We start from the raw sequence: 12,649 nt of genomic DNA, 5'->3' as shown, positions 1-12,649 counted from the left end.
TTTTAAAACACAAAATTTATACAAAATAAATGAACAAATAAAGCAATCTAATAAAAATTATAATAATTGTCGCATCAGTGACAAAATTATTTTGCATTTATCACCGAGAATAATACCAAATTTATCAAGATCAAAGTAAAATATAGGTCAAAGATTATATTTGAGTATTGATGGGATGGAAAACGAGTCGTGATCTTCAGATTCGTGAGATATTTATCCAAAAGCAAGCAACCACCTGCATAAATATCAATATGATCCGGATTTATAAGCGAAATTTCATCTGTACTTTTATAGTTTTATTGAAATCAGTTTGAAAAATTGTGGTTTATTGAACTATAAACATATCATTAACTTTATGTCACACTTATTTTATAACAAAACATATTAAACTGAACTAAATAAATATCTAGAAACACACATGACCTGACTAAACGTTGAACACAGTTCGATTCTCAAGTAATCTTAAAAGAAACAATCGAAACAAACAGGCGCAGTTAATTAAAAAATGGACCACACATATAAGTACAATATAAAGCATAAAACTCCGCCGTTAGACTCGTAGCTAGACATGTTGGTAGATGAGTGGGATGTTTAAAAAGAGTGCAGTGAAAATTCAAGAGGGAAAATAAATATTCGAGAAAATAGCGGATCATTTCTAGCCTCTTATAGGCTCTAAATATAGGAAAAGAAATGTAAATTCACTTTGTCCGGATAACACGAGTCCGTGTTTCAATTTTTGTGTTAGCTGCAGGCTATTTAAAAATATGTTGAGATCGATTGGAGATCGAATATAAATTCTGATATACTCAGATTATACACACATCCGAATTGACTAGGGATATTAAAAGAAGAAATATTCTGACTACCTTATTTTATTGTTTGAAAACATTTTAGACGACAATAGCATTCGAATTTTAGAGACTTTAATTAGTATGTAAAAAGAGAATTAGAACTGTTGGGATCAATTTTAAATAATAAACAATACACACGACATCTATTAAACACGGAAAAACTACAACAATAATATTGTGGTATCCCGTCATTCAGCTGAGCATTCTTTTGCATTCCTGTACGCTTCTCTGACCATCGATTCGTAAACCTGTCAAAACCATTATCGTTTTCAGATTCACTAATTTAAGGTGCTATCATGATGACAAATATTTCAGACTCCTTAAAAAACGACATGTAAGTATTAAGATATAATAAATAAATTAGGTATTTAAGTATATTTTATTGTAATTGATTATCATCACCTTATCGTATATCCCAAGTGATGTTGGACTGAAGCAAATAAATATTTTGTTTTAGAAAATCTATTTTTGTCTCAATAGGAGTAGCACTACTTGTATTGGGAACGATCGCCCTTTTTAGAACTTATTTTAAATATTTCGTAAGTAACAATGTTACATAAATTTACATATAATTTCAATGAAACTTACGTCATTATTTTTCAGATAAAATAAACCAATTGGTCATTGAACAAGTCTACAATTACTACTAGGATCTGGTAATTGATATGGACAATGAAACTTTAAACTGTATAAAACATGTTGTTGTGGACAATTTTCCTACGACAATAAAGCTATAGTTTATTATCCACTCGAACCATCGCTTGATAGAGAATGCACCTTATCCGTAAGGATCATTGTCATTATAAAACTTATTGTACATACGTAAGGAAGTTTTAGAGCAACAAATTGTATTTTACTTTTTATAAAATGTTTTTGTAAATAAAAACTTAACAAAATTAGTGGGAATTATTTTGCAATCTTGGGTTATAACCTTGTTACTATAATGATAAGAGTTGAAGATAACAGTCAAGTGACGTATTTATCACAATATACGTTTCCAATATACATATTAAATGTTTTACTTTATAAGTATTAGTATTATTACAATTAAAAATGTGCTGGATACTAGTGTTTCATTTTACAGTGTTTGCTAAATGGAAGTGGAAAATGGGAGTTACTTAAATGTTAATTTGTTATTAAACATGTAAGTTATTTATATAAAAAATTAATTACATCTCAATTCGTCTTAATATCTGAATTATTCATGAAAATTAGTTAAGAAAAAATTTTTCCCAACTAGATATATCAATTGCATGTGTTTAACCCTTTGATGAAAGATATGATGATGTCATTTTTCAGATTGTGATACTCCCTAAATATTTTCATTCCTTACTTAAAAAAAAATATTTATTAAATGGTTTTAGTGGTTTACTACCACATACATAAGTAAATTTATCCTGCTAAAAATGATAATTCTGGTGTTTTAAAACAAAACTGATAACATCAGATAAGAGATTCCCATCTTCATTTCTTATTTATAACATATAAAAAATTAATTCCATGACAATTCTTTTTAGTATTTGAATTAATCATTAAAATTAGTTAAGAAAAATTCTTCTCTTTTCTAATTATATTTATCAGTTGTATGTGTTTACTTTTCAATAAAACATAAGATATGATGATCATTTTACAGGTTGTCAAACTGCCTAATTAATTAAACAGGCAGTTTGACTATTCGTAGGAAAATCCTTCATTACTACAACAAAAATATTTGTAAAATGGATTTGCTGGTTTATTACCGTATACATAAGTAAATTTTTATCCTGCTAAAAATGATAATTCTGGTTACATTAAATAAGAGATTCCATCTCAATTGGCATCTCAGTTGTTAGACATTTGAAAAATTTCGATGCTTATTAGCAAAAGAATTAGTAAAAAAGCTTTTATTGATTAATTTTTTACATATTTTATTTTACAAAACGGCAACCCTGCATCAGGCAATCTGTACATTTACTTCTCTGGTACCACTACGCAATGGAGACGGGTGTGATTTGTCAATGCTGTAAAATAGTCCTGTAAGTAATTTTTTAACGCAGATTGTCTATAAATCCTTTAAGACTATTAGAAAATAAGAGCTTTGTTGTAATTAGTTGATAGAAATGTTTAAAAATTCAATTACATCAGAATGTGTAAAGATGAGTCACCTCAGTAAAACACAATTTTGGGAAGTACCACCAACTGATTTTATTTAATTTATCTTATATCATATTTACAGCCCATAAGATGTGATTTTTTTTATTTTAGAATATATATATTACTAGCCATGGTTGTAATCGGAATTCGCTACCTTTGGGGTAAATATTTCTACAATAATTTCATTCTTCCTACTTTTGTAATATTATATTTAAATGTCACTTTAAATGAGTTATATTAATATACACAAAAATGTGTGATGATTTTTATTTTTATTTTAGCATATTTGTATCACTAGTCATGGTTGTAACCGGAATAAACTTTCTTTGGAGTAAATATTTCCACAATAGTTCCATTTTTCCTACTTTTGCAATATTATATTTACATGTTACTTAGTATAACAAAATAATACTCTAGATACAAGGTAAGTTTAATTTCATTATCGACATTTTTTACTAAAAAAAATTACTTAAAAGAATAATTTAATTCACATTTAAGTTACAATCAATATAAAAATTATTTTAAGTGATAAGAATAAAAAATATAATTTATGGTATATCTATAATTTTTTATTCATAGTAATTCTATTTAACTAGAATGCAATTTAGCTTAGTAATTCTAACACATGTTTATTTAAAAGTACCTTAACAGACCATATTTTTATACTTTATTTTTTATTAATAATAAGTACATGTTAATTAGTAATATTTTATACTTATTTGATTATGTATACATACATATTTTTGTTTTTTTAGGAGCCGACAATAATTAAAGCCAGTTAAGCTATCTATTCAACAATAGCAAAAGTACTGGTAGTGCATGCAAATGCTAATTTAACTTTACGATTGGGAAAAATTTGAGTAGGTTGCAAAACGTCCTCCATATTGCCGTTACCACAGATACCATGTCCATTCCAACCCCAAGTGAAAAGCCTATCGTCTTTTGTTACCGCTACGTTGTGTTCAGATCCCAAACTGAGGTGAGCTATGTTCGACAAATTCGGAATTTTTTCCGGTTTGTGTATGTTACTTCTGAATGATCCTAGTTGTCCAAAAGTGTTACGTCCCCAGGTAAAGACGTCCCCTTTCTTCGTTAGGGCCGCAGTGTGTGTCCAACCGGCATAAATCTCATCGAATTCCTTATTTTTATAAACTTCCATAGGAATATAACTGTTAGAAACAATCGGATTAATTCCCAATTGTCCATGGATGTTTTCACCCCAACTGATCACAGTTCCATCTTTTTTAAGCGAAACTGTGTGATGTTTACCAGCAGCAACGCAAGCAATATCCTCCACATTCGGCACTTTAGAAATGGTGTACGGATAATTGTCATCGAAATCTCCACCCAAACCCAATTGACCACTGGAACCAGTTCCGGCAACCAGAAGGTCCCCATTCATTGTAATCATTGCTGTATGTCGCAGTCCGCAACTCACTTGTTTGATTCCACTCGCCAGTTGCGAAATATGCAACCTCGAAGGGATACCAGTGCAAACAATGCTCCTTGACAGTCCCAGCTGCGTGTGACCGTTGCTGCCCCACACGAACAGCTTTCCACATTGTGATATTGCAGTACTGAACTCCCATCCGCAAGAGATCTGAGCTATCTTGTAACCCTTCAGTATTTCGATCACTTTAAATTCGAGACTATCGCCGGACAATCCCAACTGACCTTTGGAATTGAATCCGCAGCAATAGACGTGTCCTTCGCTGTCCAACATTAGCGTGTGAACAGCTCCGCCAGTTATCGAAACAATGTTTTCCGCTTTAAGGTTAGCGTTACTTAAGTCGACCTCTCTTGGCTCTAACTCTTGTCCAGACTCGTAACCCAATCCCAACTGGCCACAATTATTGGCACCCCATGCATACAGGATCATGATGGTCGAATAATTTACTGCACTTTAATCAAAACGTCAATAAAATGATATCCATTGTCATACTGTCATTGTCGTTAAAACAAAACCTTCATATTCAAAACATTGGTAGTCATAGGTTACTTGTTGTGTCACAAAGAATATGGTCTGTCGAAGATGGGGCCCATTAATTTTTGTTTGCGTTCTTCTCTTTGCTGGCTTAAAATAGATTTTCAGTGCTACTCGTATCTATGGAGTTATTTGTTTAATTTTTTATCGATTTATTAAATTAATTTATTGTGTGATTGTTATTGGTGCAATTTATACCAAAAATATTTTAAAAATTACCTAAATGAATACCACAGCTAACAGAATTCTAACTTAATTCCATTCGTCAAATAATTACCTTACACAGACATTGTTATCGGAGATATCGTAAAAAGAGCCGACCTGTTAAAAAAGTCCATTAAAAGCTCTTCAACAATGACAACAGTAAATCTGGTTTCAAAACGTGAGAATAGCATTGCACTGCTATCAACTGAATTGTCAGACTACAATGTGACATAAGTGACAACGGATTAATGGTGGAGAATGTCTTTGTGGGAGTTGGGAGGTTACAAGGATTTTATCCGGGGAATTCCGTTATCGTTCCAATTAAGGAATATCTGCGTCTTTGTTCCGGCAAATGTACCGCTTGTGTTCTAATAGGATCTAATATTAGATATTATTATCCGAAAATTTATATTAACTTTTCCGAAGAGAAAATGTAATAATAAAATATTTAACTAATATCCTGTGGGGTCGAATGAGCTGACAAGGCATATTTTTAAATTGTACAGAATTTCAATTACAATTTGTCGCAAATACAGAAATTAAATATCACCATTTTTACTTTATTTAATAACGACATAGGAATCAAATTAAAAACTGTAAACCTAGACAATTTCCTACATTTGTTCATAAAAGCTTGGCAACTGAAAGAATATTTCCAAGAAATAAAATTCTTATATAATTTGCAGTTTGCTATTAAAAACAAAGCCGTTACTTTGTTCCCCAAAAAAAGGAAAATCAAAAGTAGCTTTGTTTGTTCAACAAAGAAAATGATTATTAAAAAGTACTTTGTCAGGAGTAGACTTTTTTATTTTCTTGTGAGTTGCACTCAGCCGTTGTGCTTTCAAATACTACTTTTAACTTCAACTAAACTTGTATTTATTTGTTTTGGAACTTTGTGCTATAAAAGCTTCGAAAATATATACATATTTGTATAATTTAAATATTATTATACTTAAATTCATTCCAACTATTCTAATTAATTATTACTTTTACACCGCCAGTTGAGAAGATCTAATTATAATAACTCCATTTATTTGCATGTTTTTACAGTCAGACGTGGCCGATTAGGCAACGAGGAAGCTGAAGCGGTTTGCGGTTCCCGAAGGATGCACAGGACCTGCAGTCATATTATGTGACGTTTCTCGTTATGATGGAACGCAAGGGACTACGAAACGAACTGTCAAACTACATGTGTCCGTATAACTTATGTAAACGAATCGTGAAACTGTCTGAAACTCCGGACCGGGTACGGGGAGTCATCCTTCCCGGTATAACGACAAAATAATTTCATTTGCAGCGGCAACTAAATACATTGTAGGTGATTAATGTGATAACACTGTGAAATTTCCTTTATATTGAAAATATATACTAATGTTCAAAGTGGATTTGACCAGGAACTGTATTATAAGTATTCCACTCGTTAAAATTCAATTTCAATGTTTGCACGGATCTAGAATATTATTCAATATTTTAATTAAACATGTAGCTAGTGATTTATTTAAACAATAATGTAGGTGTGGATTAAATTAGATTCCAAACTCATTACTGGTTGTTAATATCAATTTAAGTTTTATGTTAATTTTACATTCAATTAACGTTTTCAAAAAAAATTATAAATTTTTAAAAACCCCGTTTAAATAGAAAGAAAATGAAAAAGAAACTATTAACATCTAAATGGTTAATGTAATTTATTTATTTATATTGAAAATATTAATTTATACCTTTTCACGTTCCTAGTAAACTGATCGCAAAAAGTTGAGCATATTACTTTATTCTAGAACTAAATGATTATGTATTAAAAATTAATCCAAATCCATAAATTGTCTTAGATTTTATAGATTTTATTTTTTATTGTCAAATAATCAACGTATTCGGCGTATATAAAAATGTCTGGTTAAATTTATATTTTTGTCAAAATATGTTAATATGTTTAACTTTTTTCAATTAGTTTATATTTGACCAGATATAGTATTCATTCAATAAAATTTAACAATTAATTATATTATTAAATTAATAATAAGTTGTTTGTTTTATTACGATCTCATTGTTGATTGTTAATATCCACTTATGTTTTATGTTGATCTCACAATTGATGTTTTTCTAATTTTTCAGAAAACTTTTGTAACCCTAAAACTTTTAAGTGAAGAAAAAATCAGAAAATCTGTAATGTTATAAACTAAACCACTCATTAACATTTAGTCAAGTTTATTATTAATCATTGTTTAATATGTTCATTCAAAAATATAAATTTTTATGGTTTAATGTTCCAAGTATACTTGACCAGAGTATTTTAGTTTATAAATAATCCACCCTTTGAAATTAAACATTTAATTTTATTACTAATTACTGTTTTATTTATACGGATCTAGAGGATTATTAATTAAATTAATTAAAAGTATGAAAAGCGATTTATTAAAACAATAAAATTGAAGTGAGTTTAGTTAGATTGCGACCCCATTGATGATTGTTAATATTCATTTAAATTTTATATTTATCTTATTTTCAATCAATACTTTTAAAAATATTTTGTAAATTTTTTCATAAATAGATAAATCATCATCAGATAATTAATTAAAAATATGGGAAGTGATTTATTAAAAAAATAATGTTAAGGTTAATTTAGATTACAATCTCATTGTTGACTGTTAGTGCCCATTTAAGTTTTATATTAATCTTACATTTAGTAGTAAATATTCAAAATATAAAATGGAAAATGAATAAATGCAAAAGAAACTATTAACATTAAGATTAATGTAAACGGAGTCAATTTTAGTGGGAATGAATCTGAAGTCTCGTTGTTGTTTTTATGGGTATATGTGCCGGTTAAGTTGGAAAGTTTTTATGTTCAAAGTTGTTGTTTATATCTGGTGTGGGCCAAGGAAAACGGCGGGCGGCAGCCGACCAGGAAAAGTTTGGTGCCCCACGATATAATCGAAAGGGGGATTAGTGCCGCGGTTTAATTAATAATTTGAACCAGGCGTCGTTTTATGACAGGTAGAACAGGATAAAGTTTCCAGGTGTTTACTGTAAACTTTCCGAGAGTGTTTTACTATAAACACATTACGAGCGCGATAAATGTTTAATGCGCGTAGGATCCTGACGGTATTTACTTTCAGGGTTGTTATTAAAATCTATCTTCATTGATTAACTACCGTACACATAGATGCTGACAGTGTAATACTGAATTATGCAAGGACTTGTGCTGCTTATATTAAATTTAATTACGAGACATTTGAAAAAAGCCTTTGTTTATCCTGAAAATTAATTTCACCTACTTATGAATATTTTTTTTAACTAGACACATTCTAAAGATGTATATTAGCCATAATATAAATTTATTTACTGTGAATATGAAGATAATATACCATACTCAGTTACATGAGAAAAAAATATATTAATTAGATTTTAATTTTGAAAAGTATAGTGGTGGTAAAAGAATGGAATTATTTTAAGAAATTGATTATTTTTGTTAATCTCGATATACCGTTTTAAAATAGAATAGAATTGATGTTTATAAAATGGCAATATGGTAATTTTGTCAGTAAATGTATTTCAATTGTATCTGCGTTTATATTTTTGACATTAGACAAAAAAATTAAGAATAAAATAAATACTTTTTAAGTTTAAATTAATAATTTTTGAGTTTAAGAAATCTCTTAGTGTGTAAACATGGGTAAAAATAAATATTTTACAGGAGAGAAAACAAATCATAGATTTTCATAGTGACGGATTGAATCAACGACAAAGGATTTTAAGTAACAAAAACCAATAGTTAAGCATCTGGTACTAGCCCTAATTTGCCTATTATTTATAAGTTTTAACAAGATAGCAATCCATCACCCAGGCTTGTAGGAAATTTGTTTTTTGGATCAGATGGGTCCAAACATAAATCCAATTGAACATCTATGACAGCATCTGGAATTCTACAAAGAAATATCATTAGCAAAGAGAAATTGTGACAACTTATACAAGAAGAATGGGCAAACATTTCTATGGAAGTGGACAAGGGATCTTGTCGACTCGATATACAGGCGATGTCTAGAAGTTATTAAACAAAATTGTTATGACACCCATCATTAAATAAAAAAAACAATTTCTAATTTATTTCAAGTATATATTATTATTCCATATTTAATAATGCCATTAGGGAAGTAATTAAATATAACAAAATTTTTCAAGTTAAGTTTATTTATACTAATGGAGTATTTCTATCACGAGCATTAATGACCTTTTGACAACGTTGCCTCATACTTAAAATTAATGTTCTTATGACATCATTATCTTCCCAAATTTGTATGACCTTTTTCTTTAGTTGGTGGTTGAAATGTCTTCCCATATGGTCCCGCAGATGTTCGATCGGATTTAAGTCCAGACCTTAAGTACCCAGTTTGTTAATTTGTATGTTTTGTGTGTGTTAATTGTATATTTATCTTATCAAGGTAGTCTCTGACAATTCTCGCAGTGTGAGGTCGAGAATTGTCATGCATAAAAAACTCTTCAGTAATAAATGGAGCAAAGGGTACAACATGAGGTTCTAGTATTTCCCTTATATACCTATCAGTTGTTAAACTTCCTCCACCAATGACAACCAGTTCCGTATGTGCCTACAAACTAAAGCTTCCCCAAACCATCATCAAAAGTAAGAGATTCAGCTATATTACATTAAGTGTATTGTTCCCCTGATCGTCTATAAACTCTTCTAGGACGATCATTACTATTTAAAGAAAACTTCTCCCTATTAAAGGTAGCGAAATTCAGTCGATTCCTACGATGTGTTGCAGTTAGTAAGGAACCTGTTACAGCACGATACAGAGTTACATTGTCTTCCTTTAGTCTTCTCCTTATGGTGTCCTGATTTATTCTTACATTGTAAATCAATAAAAACTGTTGCTGAAGTAAAGTACTGATTACAAACCTTTGTCTAAGGGCTTGCATTCTTAAATATTGGTCTAGTGGTGAAGTTATTCTTCTTAGTTCCTAACTAGGTCTTCATTCATTGGTATCCGTTTCGTAAAATCATTCAATCACTTTTGAAATCGCCAACTGTGGCACATTCAGTCGGTTTGATATCTCATATTGACATTTTCCTTCTTCGTAAAGAGCAACGGTACAATTTTCTTTTGAAACGCTCTCTTGTTCATTTTAAAAATTTTAAAAAGTACACCGTAAAATACTGTTACAAGTGCAAAACTAATTGTTTTAAAATTACGAGAAATGTGGATATTTAGTTTTTTTCTGTTTAACAAACAAACAAAAAATTTAGAGACAATTTTGGTGTACCGTATGTTTAAAGTATCAAAACTAATAATTTAATATACAGACCATTTAAAAATTTATGTTAAAGAAAGATATTCGACAATTTTGTGAATATTTAATGAAATTAAAAATAATCAAAATTAATTCCACACTTTTGACCACCACTATATGTCAAATAATATTATACGACTTATTATTGAATAATATTTTACAAATATTACGAACATTATAATAAAGTTACGATTTTATATAATATTTTACGAACTTGCCTTACAGTAAAAATAAATTGCCTCGTCAAAGTTTAAACGAAAATACTTTTTTTAATTAAAAAAAAAAAACACCTACATTAGTATTCTTTAAACAGCTATACGAAATAATTTTCTGGAGCAGGTTCCTTAACGCAAATTCCGCTGAGATATTTGGGACCATTAAACATACCCTCGGCGTGTAACGACAGTTTTAAACGGTTATTCCACGTCTCAAGTATCGCGTCATGGCCGTCGTCCAAATCCCGGTTATTAATATTGTCAATCATTGGGACCAGTTAAGGACGCCACTGGGACGCATGAACGCTATTGTCCTACGTGCGGGCGGATGGTGGGGCGGCCGAGAAGAGCGAGTCTGAGTCGCACGAAAGTTATGACTGCGGTGTCCCCGGTCCATGAGTTATGGGGTCGAATATCCGGCATCCCGATTTTCACCACACACACTGCCACCTATTTGGGAAACTCACTTTTAGTGCAGGTCCTCCGTCCTTCCTGTTTCAAGTCGACAAGACGCTGTTAAATGCGGGTTATCGCACCTTACAACTCCGTAAAACCACCCCCGCGGCCGCCACCCCCACTGGTTTTGTGTTAACTTCGCGCCACCTGATACGGAACAATGCGACGGTGGGGTATTTGCAGAAAACAATTGTTTCTTATGATCGTCTTTCCGCGTTTATGATTTAAATCATCGCCGTCGGTCGTGCGTAATTGGAAAACGGATGGGACAATAAAAAAAAATGGCCGCATCGTTACTTGACTATTTGGTTGGTCATTTTGCCAAGACAGCAAAATGTCTCTTTTACATGCGGAAATCGCAATTCTCATTGGGGTGGTCAACATGCAGATATAGATGTAGACCGTGGCGTGTTGGTAATAAATAAACACGAATTTCCATGATGGCGGGCGAACGGTCCACTAAGGGGATTATGTAAATGTAATCATTGCTCTGGTCCACTTTGCCGTACGCTGTAGGATCAGCCCCGAGGCCTCAGGAATATCAGGCTTTAATATCTAGGAGATTTGTAGCTCTTAGACAAATTTAAGACGATAGTAGGATGGTTTGTATAGGTACGTCACCATATTTAACCAGCTAATGCACTAATTAATCCGGTTATTATTAATACCATTAATGGTCCGAAACTTCGCATTAAAATTAAATAAAATTAAATCAAGCAGTGTGCTTTATCAGCGTAAACTTTTACCCAAACAACGACCTTTGATCCAGAAATCTAGATGAGCGATCTAGTATTAACAGAGGGCGACAGTAATTAAATTAAAACTAAAGAGCCACGTAGCAAACCGAAAGCTAAATAAGACAACAATAGCAGTAGGGAAACTATTCCGTAATTTCAGGTGAATTACTGTTCATTTAGACAACTTTACCATCCAGACAATCTAACAATGCGATTTCTGGTTGCCACCCTGACAAAACACACCTCGTCCAACTTTACATGCCTCCGAGGGTCGTTTGTGTTTTGTTCCAATCGCATACTACGCCTTTCCACGACAATGAAGCCGCTGTCTCCTTTTGTCTCCGATACGGCATTATTTCCGAATTCGAATATTAAGTCGTTATAATAATTTGTTCCAATTTCGATAAAAGAAAAGACAAAGGCGACGCCTAGCTGAATGTCGCGCAATACAACAAGGAATGGAGGCGCAAAGTGGATCGAGGGAAACAATAAGCCTACAATTTGCACGGATTGTTGGTATTTTCAATATTATTTCGCTGAAATAAAGGAAACCATTTCGCTAACTTTTTATAAAGGATAAATCCGCTAATGAGATTCAAAATAAAATATATTATTCAAATTTTCCTTTAATTAATTACTCTTCGATATAACAAAAACGCCAAAGTACATTGTAAATTTAAAAAATGAAAATCGTTGGCCGTAGAAACACAATTTGATGAGTGCCATCATTTAATGAAAATGTTATCATAAAAGTCATGGTGA

At 31.3% G+C, this 12,649-nt stretch overlaps 1 protein-coding gene and 3 long non-coding RNA genes across 4 annotated transcripts; 1 reads left to right on the top strand and 3 right to left on the bottom strand.

Moving 5' to 3' along the window:
- Positions 1–856: 856 nt before the first annotated feature.
- Positions 857–1,371, bottom strand: LOC126264155 (uncharacterized). The gene is made up of 2 exons (XR_007546943.1): positions 1,254–1,371; positions 857–1,170 (listed from the first exon to the last, which is right to left on the bottom strand). It is a non-coding gene; the product is annotated as an uncharacterized LOC126264155 (long non-coding RNA).
- LOC109599105 (uncharacterized) lies at positions 1,049–1,593 on the top strand. The gene is made up of 3 exons (XR_002191528.2): positions 1,049–1,185; positions 1,309–1,390; positions 1,455–1,593. It is a non-coding gene; the product is annotated as an uncharacterized LOC109599105 (long non-coding RNA).
- A 2,044-nt stretch (positions 1,594–3,637) lies between these two features.
- Positions 3,638–6,213, bottom strand: LOC109598657 (secretion-regulating guanine nucleotide exchange factor-like). The gene has a single exon (XM_020014565.2). The coding sequence runs from the start codon at positions 4,861–4,863 to the stop codon at positions 3,772–3,774; it is 1,092 nt and encodes a 363-aa protein (XP_019870124.2). The 5' UTR covers positions 4,864–6,213; the 3' UTR covers positions 3,638–3,771.
- A 3,458-nt stretch (positions 6,214–9,671) lies between these two features.
- LOC126264156 (uncharacterized) lies at positions 9,672–10,313 on the bottom strand. The gene is made up of 3 exons (XR_007546944.1): positions 9,991–10,313; positions 9,834–9,937; positions 9,672–9,776 (listed from the first exon to the last, which is right to left on the bottom strand). It is a non-coding gene; the product is annotated as an uncharacterized LOC126264156 (long non-coding RNA).
- Positions 10,314–12,649: the final 2,336 nt, after the last annotated feature.

The sequence above is a fragment of the Aethina tumida genome, chromosome 1 (genome assembly GCF_024364675.1).
Source record: "Aethina tumida isolate Nest 87 chromosome 1, icAetTumi1.1, whole genome shotgun sequence".
In the NCBI taxonomy this organism is placed as follows: domain Eukaryota; kingdom Metazoa; phylum Arthropoda; class Insecta; order Coleoptera; family Nitidulidae; genus Aethina; species Aethina tumida.
The sequence above is the reverse complement of the archived record's forward strand: the minus strand, read 5'-3'. Positions and strand labels throughout refer to the sequence as shown.

Coding starts and splice junctions, on each gene's coding strand:
- LOC109598657 (XM_020014565.2), bottom strand. CDS start 4,863: ATGATCCTGTATGCATGGGGTGCCAATAATTGTGGCCAGTTGGGATTG.